Genomic DNA, 14,046 nt, shown 5'->3' with positions numbered 1-14,046 from the left:
GAATGTCACCTGTGAAATATGTCCCTGAATCACTGTGGCACGTTTTATTGTAAAATGGAAACCTCAAAATAGAAAGGCCTCACCACAAGCAACTCCACAATTCAAAGCTCAAAGTAAAACAAAGTAAACACACATGGTGCTAGATCACTGAAAGCTGAATATTAAGAAAATAAAGCAGTATTTAATGTGCATTTATGTTGATTTAGTTCAGGTTATATGTGTCGACAGCTGACAAATCAGCTTAGTAAACACAAAAATCAATGCATGCATATGCTCACTCTCTGGTTTACTGCTCTGACTCTGCTTGACACAGACACATGATCCTGAAACAGATTTAACATGTATATTCTGTGTAAACTACCCATCACTGTCAGGTCTCTCCTGATAATACAGCTTTCCATTTCTTTGAAAATGTATACTTCAATTATTTGTAACAACACATTATAAAGTTCTACATTTACACAGGGTTAGTTTCCTGCAACTTCTTGTCTTTACCATGAAGCTAAAAATCAGTGGATCTTCCCTGATTAAGGTTTAAATCCCTGTTCTTTACAGGAGAATCTGATTTCTGACCATCGTCCTGTTTTCAAGTCTAATAGTTTAGATGACAGTTTCTGTACTTGTATTTGATTTGAGAGAGAAGACCTGGAGATGAAGTTTGCCCAGCGGTCTAATCTGGACAGAGTCTAATCAAATGGATGTGCAACACAAAGTTGTCACCAGTTCCTCTTCACAGGAGTTCTCCATTCCCCTCATCATTCAGAAAGCATCACATCTATTTTGTCCACAGCCAAGACTAGTTTGAATTCCAGCGCTGCTCATTCTAAAACAGGGGCTGTCCACCGGGGATTTATAGCACAGCACCGTGAAGGCTGCCAGATGCTTTAGTCATCACATTTGAACGTCACTGCCTTTTCTTAGTTTTCACATCCTAGAAACAAGCACAACCTACCACTATTTTTGAACAGACACTTTCTAGCGACAATGGAATGGTCTGTTCAACCACATTCCGTGTGATAGTACGTTAACTCATTGTGATGCTGAGTAGATTCAAAATGCAGCGTCATATTTACAGTAGAAGGAAGCACAAGGTTCACTTTGAGGCTTATATATCTAGAATTAGCTCCTTTAATACCTTCCCTATGTCATAAGAAGGTTACGCAGAAGAGTCTTCTCACCGGACTTGAGAGGAGTCTCAAAAGGAAGCGAACTTATCCCCCTTTGACCTCAGTTCTACTCTGCTGGTGTAAATCTACTGAAATCAGTGGGTTTGTAAAGCAAGATTTTTACACAAGTGCATTACTAGCAGTTTCCTTAGCTTCTTTCCAAGGCAGTTCACTGTCACTCTTGGCTTTCCCACCAGGCACCTCTGGATAGAGCAGAGTAGCACACTCGGTGATGAAAAAGGACCAGAATAACCAAAAACTGTTGCTCAGCTCCTGGAACTTCTTGCTTTACAAAGTTTCCTAATTTGTTATACAGAAAAAGAATAAACTGTTTGGTATGTCAGCATATAGACTATTTTGCTGGACACAGCACAGGTGTATGGGACCATTCAACATGTTCTCTTCAAAATAAGATTTTAAACACAAGATTGCTAGACAGGTTTCTCTTTAGCCAGTGTATCATTCTTCAGGGATGTTGACATTTCAAAGCAAGTAAGAGACTGACAAAAGAAACCCACAGATTCATTCGTTCTTGCATTAAAAAATATACACTCTTTAGCAGCTGGTAATTTTGCTTACATGTGTGAAGACACTATCAGAAAATAAAGACTGATACCTTTCTAGCCCTGGAATTAAGAGAAGGATAGAAAGACAGAACCAACTATATAACTCGCGATCCTCAGTGAAATAAACGTCAGAAGATGCAAATCTATATATTTGATTTGGACTAACATTGGATTCCATTCAGAATGGAAACTGCAGCATATTTGACACATGCAAATTCTGCAGGGACAGCCTAATAATCTTAGTTTTCACTTGAATTTCAGGGTAGAACTGCCTTACAAAAGCCTACAGACTCCAGGGAAGCTGCTTGGGAATGCGACTGGCTTCTGCAAACCCAGTTGCACATAGCATACAGCTTAAGAACCTAACAAGACACATGCTTAACTTTAAAGAATAAGATTTAAAGACTATCTTAAGTGCCTTTCTGATTGGGGGTCTGCCTGCATTCCAAGAGTAGGAAAGAATGAGATAAGAATCCTTAAAAAGTTGTACGGAACGTAAAGTTCTTCCTCTGGATTTTTAGTTTACTAAATGACATCCCAAAGTTAAATTTAAAGACAGATTAAAAACACTATAACGGTTGCTAAATGTATTAGTAACATCATATTAATACTTGAATTACACTGTAAGTAACCATTAATGCAACCCGACCCTGGATGACAGCTTGACACTGCTCTGCAGCTACTCAAACAGATGCAGTTAAAACTGCTATCTAGTCAATATATTAATTGTCCATGTTAAAGTATAACACAGTAAACCTTGAATAATAAAGGACGTACATAATTTAAGCTATCTGGAGATATGTGCATGTTTAGTTTTAAATACTTGCAGCGTATCTGAATATAGAACAAGTGCAGCTTAAAATAGAAGAAAGAATAAAACCTGGCGTGATCGACGTGCTCATGATTCAGCTACGCTACAGCACCTGGCTACAAACAGGATTATTAGGTAAGGTGGGACACAGAACACAGACCAGATATCCCATGAAGAATTACAGTAATTGGACAGTAATTTATTAAAAAAAAAACAAAACAGTTCAGCTTGAGCCATGAAAACCAAAACAAAACACAACTCAAACCCAGTTATTTTTTTGTAACAGATTTAGTAATTAACTGCATAAATACATGCATGAGAGAAAAAGGACATGTAAATAATAAATTTTACTCCTCTGTTGTTGTTTATCAGAGCCTTTTGCTATAACTTTCCACAACAATAGATTTACTTCCACATACAGGTTCAACCTTGAAACATTTCAAGCTGAAATAGGATTTTAAGAAGATTTTAAGATCTATAAAGGCCTTCAGGGATGAAATGCTTACAGAAGCTAATTGAGCTTCCCAGCTATAGGGTAAACAATTAGATAAGTCTCCACAAACCACATGCCTGGTAAATAAAGGTGTCTGACTGTAGCGATGGAGTATGGCTAATGCCAAATAACAAGCCCAGTAAACAGCAGTTGCTGGAAGGCAGTGCTCTGTGGATACACCACAACCATTTATGTCAGGCTGATGGGTCAGAGCCTTTGACTTAAAAAGCAGCAAGATTTAAACACAGCAAAGCATAATTTCAGAAATATCGTTAGCATATGCATGCAAGTACACAGACGTTTTCATTTTAAGACCTGAAAATAGATTTTAGACAGAAGTTTATCTATTCTAGTCCAAACTGACCTAATGAATTAATAAAGGAACTACAGTGCAGAGAGCTGTTTGCTGATTTTATAGGATTCTGTCAATATTCCATTTTGATACTGTGATCAAAAGCAAACGGGGAAAGGCTCAAAATGCTGTTTCTGCACTTTCAAGAGTAAGCTACCAAGCTAAGAGAGCCAATTGCCTTTCAAGCCTTTTCAAAGTCTGAACTATTACTGTCTGTATCTCCCCTCCACCAAACTGGCGCTCCTTCCTTCATTTTGACCAAGAATGTTTCAGAGAAGCCTCTCTTAAAAACAAATGCAAGAGTAAATCGTTTTAGTATAGGTTCTAAAATGGGAATTAGCCCTATGGGCCAAAACACGTTCTTGATCATCAGTTTATATAACCTCACACTGTGATACTCGAGCCAGAAAAATAAACACTTATCCCACCCTTGCTCCTAGCCATCTGGTATGATTTTTCCTGACTCTGGAACTTTTGTACTTACCATGCACATAAACACACAGAAGTTAAGTGTGTATACATCGTTTTCAGTAACAAATTGTAAACTATAACTTGTTAAGAATATACCACAAGAACACACGAAAAAGGGGAAAAACCAGCAACTCCTTGCCTTTGGAAGGCTGTTTCCACTTATTCCATACGACATTTTCAAAAGTGTTCAAAATGAAGGCAAGTGGTTATTAAATCAAGCCTTGATGTGAGTGGAAAATGGTCATTTTTCTTTACACAAGACAAAAGTAAATAAATATGTGTGCTTTTTAAATAGGTTTTAAAAATAATGGAGAAGCTATTGACTGGAACTAAGCATGGGAACGGCCAACAAAAAAAAAATGCAGAAGGAATACAAAAAAAGGCCTTTAAAAGTAGGATTAATTGTGTGTTTGCTGTTGTGGGGTAAGTGACAAACACAGAGATAATATCACATGTGTTAACTAGTCCTGCTTGAGTAGCACTGCGAGGCAGTGACTGCACAGATTGCTGTCCAAGCAGGAACGGGGATTTTAAATTGAGGAGCAGAGAAGAATGGAAAAAAAAGAAGAAAGTAATTAGAGTTTGCCTGGGTAACTCCACAGAACTGGGAAGTTCACACCAAGAAGAGATCTGGAGAGGGAGGTGATTGCAGCTGCTCCCATGTTGTAAGGGACGAGCAGGAACAGTGGAAACAGCAGACAGATCCCTCGTTAGGAGGAGCGAGCAGGGAGGCACAGGAACAGCCAACTGAACAAAGGTTAGAAATTAAATCAGTAGGTGGACTGTGGCTCAATTATGAGCTGCCTTTAGAGCTAAAAGGTGGAATAGCTTATATTCCATTTGAAGAGAAGCTTCCGAGGGAGAGAGACAGCTTAAGGGAAAGGAATAATCTGGTCAGAAAAACAAGCAAAGGTGAACAGCTAAGTGCATGGGAGAGAAGCAAGTTTTAAATGCAAAAGGCAAGACATGAGAACAAGGCAGGAGTCAAGAAGTGAGAGAGACAAGGCCTTAAACAGGAGTTTTGGTGTGGCCAGAAAGAAGACAGGTCTCAGAGAGGCCATTTAAGGAAAAGCAATGAGGTGTATAAATAGCCTACAGGGCTGGGTGTAAGAGCAAAGCTGTTGGTGCAATGGTAACCAGGGCCCTCGGAAACAAGGAACAGACTCTCTTTCCGATCTTATTGGAAGTGGTTTAGGAAATTTCTATAGGTATCATCTCCCAAGCTAATATTCAATAAGCGACCAGTTCTCCAGTAAAACAGATTATCCTGAACCACTGCTGAAAAGATATCAGCTCGTCTGTTTCACTGTGCAATGAAATGGCATCTAAGCTTCAAGATAAACACAAACACACACTGCAGGCAATCAAACACCAACCTAAAGAGGTAGATTATCAAATACTAATCTTTTTCAGTACCAGTAACTTCACTGCAGCTCCATGCAAAGCTGGTTTTGGAGGGTTTTTTGTTGGTTTGTTTTTCGTATTTCTTTAGTATAGTATTGCCAAAACCCAAGACTATTCACCGAGAAATCCACGCATTTTAATCTTCTCATAGACACAACATCTATGGAAACATTTTTTTTACATCTCCGAGTTGAACTTAACTACCAATCTTACTGTACTACTCAACATTATGCTTACGTGCTTTCTGGTAAAGAATTTTTTTGAAGGTAATTTAGAAAGGAAGCATTAATAGTATTGGACATACATGCCTTTAAATGAAATTCTTAAATATTGATAGAAGTTATACTATTCAATTCAAACATCTGCTCTCCAGCTATGTATTGCGAGTCAGAAATGAGTCGCAGCAGTAAATTCCAATACAAGAGACTCCATAGTAAAACACGGTAAACTTTAGCAGCTACTGAACTTACACAAACTGTAATACGTAACTTATGTTCAAAATACACATTAATTTTTTTAAAAAAATAAAATTTAGTTTTTTTAAAAAAATAAAATGGGAATAATTTTTCTGGGCTTTTCTTCAGATTTAGTAACATTGTTTTCTTTATAAGAACATTTCTTGGGATGAATACATTTCCACACTTAAAGAAAAAGCTATTATTTTCTTTTGTTTTGATTTCAATTCTGTTTCAGCCACTAGAACAACATTTTGTACTTTTCCAAGAAACAAAGAAACCATTTAATATAAGTGTATCATCAAGGAACAGAAAGCAAGCAGAAGTTTTCAGGTTATACTAAAAGAGTTACGTTAAATTATTTCATGGCATGGACTACGAGAGCACACCTAAGCAAATTATTACAAACTGCTCACCTCCTCATTGGAGTCTGAGAATTGGAAACATTTCTTGTGCATAACCAGACAAAACATAATACTCTCAAACTAAAGTTTTTCGATTACCCTTTCAGATGTGGGAAGGAAAACAGTCCCTAGATATTCATCCCAGTAAAACATTATAGAAGACTGTTAATAAAATATATCAAAATGAGCTTTCAAGAGCTTCATTGATTATGCAAAGATCTTTTTGTTTGTTTTAAGAGCAGCAGGAGAAAAGGTTTCCAATATGTAAATATGTTCTCCAAAGAGTTTTGTCACTAGGTTAAAGGCTGTGCTCATTCTCTCCAAAATGCCAGGCATATCTTGGGAGTGTGAGAAGAAAATCAAAAAAGGAAAGAGACAAACCTTCCAAGAAAAGCATGCAACAGCACAGACCTTTGTGAGAGATCCTTCACTGCAGGAGCTCAAACAATTAATTTGTTTAAATTGTATAATTATTACAAACCCCAAATATTTTAAAAATAAAAATGTCATCAACGTATATGTTTTAAGATTATTATCAAAATGTTTAAGGGATAGAGTACACAAGTCCCCCTTAGTTTGAAGGCCAGCATTCTTCTTACAGTAGAAATCAAAAGAATAATACGAAGTATTAGGAATTCAGTACTGACAAGGAGCCCTACAATTTGAGAATTTTACCCTCTGACCTGCAATTCTGCTCATAAGTAAAGCTATTGTTGGGCTCCTAACTCTTTGCATTCCTCCCAAGCTAGCTCGACTAACATTTCAGTCTGCTAGAAAAGACCTTAAAAAAAAAAAAAAAGGAGGGGTGTTCAAAATAAAAAAAAGAGAGTTTTCTTCAAGGACAGACCACAGAAAGTATTGGAAGCTTTTAAACCCGTACCCCCTCACATTCAGCAGTCAGAAATAACAAGATCAATATTTTGTTTCAAAGTTTTCTGCCAATTTGCTCCTTCCTGACTCAGTGCAGCTCCTGCCTCAGGAAAGCCTGTTTCTAGGCTTCCCATGTTATTTCACAGTCCTAAGAAGACCAGTGTAAAAACAACAGCAGTTTAGCACTATATATTTCTTCTAATTTCATATCCAGAAATATTTCTGCTATAGAAATCCTATTTTTGCTTGCTGGTTTACATAATTCTGAAAGTTCAGCAGAGAATGCAATAATAATGAACATAATTATGTACCATTAGTTCACCTGTTTAAAGTGCAAGTCTCTTTCAGGGCTATATTTGTTGCTTAAAACTCAACAATAGCTCAGAGTTGAAAATGATTATTTGTAATTATTATTATTATTACTGCTACTATTAATAGAGTTCTACCCACAGGGAGAAAAGGTGTTCATTTATACCTGACTCTTCTGCATACTAAAAGATAAATATTTAGAAGTTTTAGAAATACCTGGAAGAGAAAAAAATCTGTAATTTACACATAAGTGGGGAGGAAGCATCTGGAGATGCTAATTTACATAACAAGAATCAAAATGTAATTAGACTACAGCGTGCAACCACTTCAAGAGAAGATTGCCTGCTCCGACAAGTCACCTTTGACTCCTCAGAGCAAAGCGCTCCAGGCCACATCAGGAAAGAGCAATGGCAGAGTCAAGCTGCTGTATTGCAGCAGGGTTCCAGGGAACTCATTCCTGACTTTCCAGCGTAGCGTGTTGCCAGCATCACCTCCGGAAGGTTGTTTCTCAAAGCTGGTCAGCTAATTGTTTATCGTGCCAACCAACTTCAGCGAGTAAGTGGTAGTCAGACAATTACGTATCAAAGGTTATCAAATGACATGCCAGCACGTCCAACTGTCCAAGCACCGCCTCCAGCTGTGGTTAATCACAAGTGCTTCAGATAGAAAAAATGGACGAAAAACCCCACAAACTATGTCTAATCGTGATATGCATCAGAGAAAACAAAGCAAAAACATTTTCTGAATACCGTTGTGGGTCAGCAGTGGAAGCAGAAGACCTGATCAGAAGCATTCTAACAACAAGCTGCAAATGTTATCAATCTGTTAAAGACAAAGTCTTTTTCTTGTTCACTCTACGGCCCACAAAAAAGAAAAAATAGCAGTAGCAAGGAGAAGTGCTTAAATGCCAGAAAGATCACAGGGATCATTTATCCCCAAGTCCACCCCTCAGCGTTAAAAAAAATAATCTTTGTCTAAAACACTGAAATACCCTTCAGAGGCCATTTACTTCAGAACTTCACTTGTTTCACTTGAACAACCAGAAATCAGATGTAGTTATGACTTGGAAATGACGTTCACAAATCTCTCAGCAGTATAGAATTTTCCATGTGTAAACAAGCTATTCAGAACAAACCAGTCACCTCTTAGTATTTTCTTCAATAAGGAGACAGACATACGCAACAAACTATTTTAGCTATTTTTTTTTTCCTAAAAAAAAAAATAAATCCAGTTTCATGGCTCATTTTGAGCTGTCTAGTATTTCCATTTCTTCTGAAATATGAACAACAGAAGTATTCTAAAATATGGACACAGTATTCTAAAAGCGTAACAAAACAAGATCGTATCTAAACCCATATAAAACCAAGATCATCTCTCTGCCTCTACGCTGATGCTGTCCTTTTCACATAACCAAAAGGATAGCAATGGCCTTTTTTCTACAGAACCGTACAGAGAATTTACACTGACTGTCATGCAGAACTTCCTGAATGTATTCCAAGATTTTTTCTTTATTCCTTTTAAAAATCTCTCATCTGTAAGTACAATTTGTACTTCAAAGGTAATGTCCTGTTCTAACCACTTAAATAGAATATCAAGATAAGTATTCCTAATTTTTTTGTCATTAATACAATGCTTTTAATGCCCTAAATGACATCAACTTCCAGCTCTACAAATTGTTTTATGATCAACTACTTAGTTGATAAAATTACAGCATTTGACAAACATATTCCCTAGAAAGCAAACTTTCCCTTAACAACGGGCAGATGTATAAACAAGTGTTGATGCCAGTGAACTAATTATCATCCTCTAATGTACGCTCTATCAATCCCCCATGTTGCAAATCTCTCAAAAACCTACAGTCTGAGAAATGAAACCATATCAACCAATTACAACTTTTATTATGTTCTTTGTAGTAACAGAACTGCAAATTAGCAACTCTATTAATTCACAGGCATGACACATCGCTTGGGCCTTGGAGACTCCAGGTTGCTTGGGTTTTTTTTAAATTTGGAGCTAAACTGGCAATATTTCAATGACTTGGAACATTTTCTACTTTTCAAGATTAGTGCATAGTAAGTGGTGGATTAGGATGCTTTCTCTACCTAGTTTCTTTGAGAGTTTTGGGTGTAAGTTGTCTTACTGATTCTGATCATACCCAACAGAAAAAAACGCACACACAACAGAAAAAAAAAACCTAATCAATACTTACACTAGAATTCTTACTAAAAGAGAAATTTGAAGTTTTGACCAGAAGTGAAACAAAGTTAAGTATTACACATTAACACATAGGGCTTATTCACATTGCATATAAGGACAATGAAGATGGTGAAGGATTTGGACCATGAGTCCTATGAGGTGCAGCTGAGGAAACTGGAAGTGTTTAGTCTGGAGAAGAGAAGGCTGAAAGGAGACTATCACTCTCTATAACTGCCTGTTATCTATAAAGGAGGCTGCAGTGAGATGGGTGCTGACTTCGTCTCCCATGTAAGAAGTGACAGAATGAGAGGAAATGGCCTTAAGTTGCACCCACGGCAGGTTTAGATTAGCCATGAGGAAAATTTTCTTTACCGAAAGAGCGGAAAAGCATTGGAACAGGCTGCCCAGGGATGCAGTGGAGACACCATTCCTGGAGGTGTTCAAAAAACATGCAGACATGGCACTTTGGGACATAGTTTAGTAAGCACAGTGGCGTTGGGCTGACAGTTGGACTGGATAAGCTTAGATCTTTTCAATCTTAATGATTCTATGATATTAAGTACATTTTGGGGTAGTAAAGGGAAACCTGTTGACAGCAGCTTTAATTTTCTTTCACTAGACTATCAATTAAAATAGAAAGAAAAAAAAAAGAGAGGCAGAAATAAATCTGTTAAGAGAGATTCCAGGATTCACCTAAACATACTTCTCTGGCTCTCCCAGGAAAGTTAACAAAAAGTGTCAGTCTGAAAAAAAAAAATAATCACACTTCAAACATTCATACATGACACTAAGTGTCACATCCTACAAGAAAGTAAATTATTGAAGAAATTTAGAGTGATGAAATTTTTTATATTGAATATTGAATAAAAACATCCTGTGTATTAAATCTTTCATGCACCACAATGCTTGGAAGACAATTATATTCTTCTGTTTCAGAATGTTTTAGAACAAAAAGAAGTGAAGCATTTTTTAATATACTCCTTGTTGTTCAAGCTACAAATTCAAGATAATGATGAAAACGCCCCAAATTCCAAGTAGTGAAAATATGACACTAAACTACCTCATTACTTGCCTTCCCTGCTCATCTGAGCCAGCACAAATAAAATTCATAATAAAGTCAGAGGTCTACTCAAGAGATTAGAAATGATTTCTACAAAGAATGTTTAGAACAAGTTGAATTCTCAGAACAGTCTTGCTAAACAAGAATCGAGTTATCACATCTAGAAAAATAAAACTTCAATTTAAAATACTTCCAGGGTACCCAAGTAAAACAATAACTGAACACATTGAATATCACACCAAGTCCCTTAAATGTCATTTAATTAAAATTGCCTGAAAATAGAAAATACAAATAAACTTCTAATTTAACGATGAATGCAACTTTATTTAGGGCTTATGGTTCCAGACACTAAAATAAAACATTCAAATGCTTTTCTGCTTTAACAGGTGTAACACAGATATGTCAGAAAGCCAACTCTGACCTAAATTTAATTCCCACCTTGCTCAGAGGTGTATTCAGCAGCTGCAGCACAACATGAGGGCTAAGAGAGGGGAGCACTGCCACCTCGTGCCAGTCAAGCTACAGCCGAACAAGACTACTGACTAAAACTGATCCCAGAACATGTTCTGCTGTTAAAGTCTGACAGTTATTCGAGATCAGATACTTGATCCTGAATTATGAAAGAGTGTAATAGGATCAGTCTTTAAGAACATCTTAAACCAATCCTTTAAATAAAAATAAACTACCCATGTTTAATCAGCATGTCTGACAGCAAATACTCACGATACCTGCATTTCAACATTCTGGCTTTTGTCTCTCACAACTATGATAAATTTCAGTCACCAGGAATAAGAGCTTTGGTAATGGATATCTCTTTCCAGCTATTTATTTTCAGGTCTGGCTCGGGTGTTTTTTTGTACAACATTATGGCAGACCAAAAAAAAAAACCCAAAAGCACGTGCATACACAGTCTAACAGTTGAAAAGCCATAAAACTTCTTTGGAAGTGCTCCAATACACCAAAGCTATTACAAGGGTTATATATTCTTACTGCATAAATATTTAAATACCCAAGTCAACATAAACTTCAGAAAGCTGAGAGGCATTAGAAAAATTCTCAAGTATACTGACAAGCCACAGGGAAAAAATTTCCTCTTTGTGCATGTATTTTAGATAAGAATGGACTACATCAAACGTGACATAATAATGTCAAGAACTTGATTTTTTTTTCCCGGTTTATTTACTGATAAACCTAATTCTGCTCAGTGGATATTTCAGCGACTGCTCCCCCTCCAAGAGTCATTAATACGAGCAATAAAAATGTAAAACAGGAGTAACTCACCAATATCATTAGCTAGAGCGGCAGGATCAGAGACCCCAAGGGTGGCCTCAAACTCCTCCTGAAGGCGATAAGCTCTTTGAAGAAGGCATTCAAGCTTATGAATGAATTCAGCACTAATGATATCCTGCGAGAAGACAGACAGTACAAGATTTTCTACTTGTTTACAGTGTGTAAGAGTCTTTCCTAAAATCTAAGAATATGCCTTCAAGGAGCAACCATGCCACGTTCATTTTCTACAAGGCACATAGAGGCACTATCAGATGACTGCTTCCACATCCAAAACATACACACTTTTCTAAACATACATATATTTTATTTAGCATAATAAAATTAATATCTAATCTAGAAATTCTTTCAAACACTGTGTGATGCTTACAGCACCAGAAATAGTAAAAGCCATCCATGTGATTTTTTTTATTTCAAAATATTTTTAGCATTTAGTTGATAAGAACAAGAGGGCTACAAATAAATTTGAATCACAGAATGGTTTGGAAGGCACCTTAGAGATCACAGTACATTATTTATGAATATTCATAAACTCATCATCCCAAGGTCCCAAGACCTTTGTCTCTGCTAAGCAGATATCCTCTCACACAGTCATAAAAGAAAGGGATGACCCAGGAGATTTTGTACAAGAGAACTAGTACACTTGAAAGCTTGATAATACCTTCCAGAAGCAAACACTGATGCAACAGCAGTTGCCAAAAAATACATAAAGCTAATCCTCCCTCCCCCATCCTCTTCCAAATAACTAAGTGGTAAAAACAAAACCAGACAAAGTTAGATGCTCTTTAAATGCAATGCCACTACATTGGAAATTTGAGTTCATTCTCAATTTTGGCTACTGAATTAGAAGATTAAAAGATTCAGGTAGGAAAATACAATGAATTGTGGGAGCATGAAGAGATTATAGATTGAAAGTACTCACTTCTACACTTTCTTCTGCAATTGCATCACCCGCTCCCAGCTTAATGGAACCACAGCTTGCTTCATCTTCAACTTGCCTGTTACGGAAGGTTAGTGCCTGCTCCCATCGGCGCAGTGCTTCTTCAAAAAGCTCCATACCTAGGGGAGATAAGGAATACTCCATTCCATCAAGTACACAGCTTCCATATGTGTTCAAATGTTAGAGTCATAAGAAACTATAGAGCTAATACGCATGACTGTAGTGGAGAGACAAGTTTTTAAAGCAGTAGCAATCCCCAGGCAGAAAAGGATATCTGCCCTTTTATTAAGAAAAACAAATTCATAACATTATTAAAGCAAACATGTTCAATGTATTTTTTTCCTATTTACTTTTTAAAATTATTCCATGGCTTATTACCACAAATACAGGAATAAAACACATGTATTTTAAAAAATTAACTCTAGACCAAGTAAGAGTTCATTATTTTATGGGAATATTCTTAGACACATGCCCACAGGACACTGTAAAAGAGCATCACAGTAATGTTGTGTGTCACTTTGTCATAAAACCACAAAATTACTTACATTCATTGTTGGTAGATGCTGAACTTACCCATCAGATATAAATTTTCAGGTGTGGTCACTGGAATATTGACAAGCTTAATATCATCTTCATCTGCTTTATCCCAGGAATTAGAATTGGCACATGCACAACTGTGGCAAGAGGTGGCACTCTGAACCTTAATAAGACAAGTTTTGAAGTGTTGTTATACAGAGTATCCTTAAAATTACATTTGTGACAGAGCACGTTACATCGAAGTTATCTATCTAGACACTATTTGTGCTATGTATTAAGTACAATGGCCTTCTCGGCATCTCCAGCCAGTTGTGCAGCTTGTTTAGGAAAGCTGCTTCAGTTCAGCAAAACCATTAGGTGCATAAGCATTGCAAGTTAACAGACATGCACGAGCCTTAAAACACTTTTACTTACTGAGGCCAGACTCTGGACTGAACCAGAGTATTTACTGAAGAGTCCTCCATTTGCACAGATACAAGACTGAGATCCTTTCTCCTTGGCAGAGCTCAGAGAAAGAGTCAAGTTTTGCCGACTACTGGAACAACTGGAACCTAACAGATACAGATTTTAAAGGTGTTGCAAACTCTAAACATTTTATCTTTCATTAGTAACATCTATCAAGAATTGCATTTACTCTCTTCAATAAAATTCAGTTGGGAAGCAAAGAAAAACTACTCTTTTATTTACAGTTCTACGTGAGAAACTACAAATTAGAGTATTCAATA

General features: G+C 36.9%; 1 protein-coding gene across 4 annotated transcripts in view; it reads right to left on the bottom strand.

Moving 5' to 3' along the window:
* The window catches only part of MIGA1 (mitoguardin 1), a 40,778-nt gene that overhangs the window by 19,984 nt on the left and 6,748 nt on the right, over positions 1 to 14,046 (bottom strand). For all 4 annotated transcript variants that reach the window (XM_054073314.1, XM_054073313.1, XM_054073312.1 and 1 more), the window contains exons 4-7: positions 13,736 to 13,872; positions 13,358 to 13,484; positions 12,767 to 12,903; positions 11,839 to 11,962 (exon numbers count right to left, since the gene is read on the bottom strand). In XM_054073314.1, coding sequence (XP_053929289.1) covers positions 11,839 to 11,962; positions 12,767 to 12,903; positions 13,358 to 13,484; positions 13,736 to 13,872 — 525 coding nt within the window. The remainder of the gene's footprint in view (positions 1 to 11,838; positions 11,963 to 12,766; positions 12,904 to 13,357; positions 13,485 to 13,735; positions 13,873 to 14,046) is intronic.

Source organism: Cuculus canorus, chromosome 8 (assembly GCF_017976375.1).
Source record: "Cuculus canorus isolate bCucCan1 chromosome 8, bCucCan1.pri, whole genome shotgun sequence".
NCBI classification, from domain to species: Eukaryota; Metazoa; Chordata; class Aves; order Cuculiformes; family Cuculidae; genus Cuculus; species Cuculus canorus.
The sequence above is the reverse complement of the archived record's forward strand: the minus strand, read 5'-3'. Positions and strand labels throughout refer to the sequence as shown.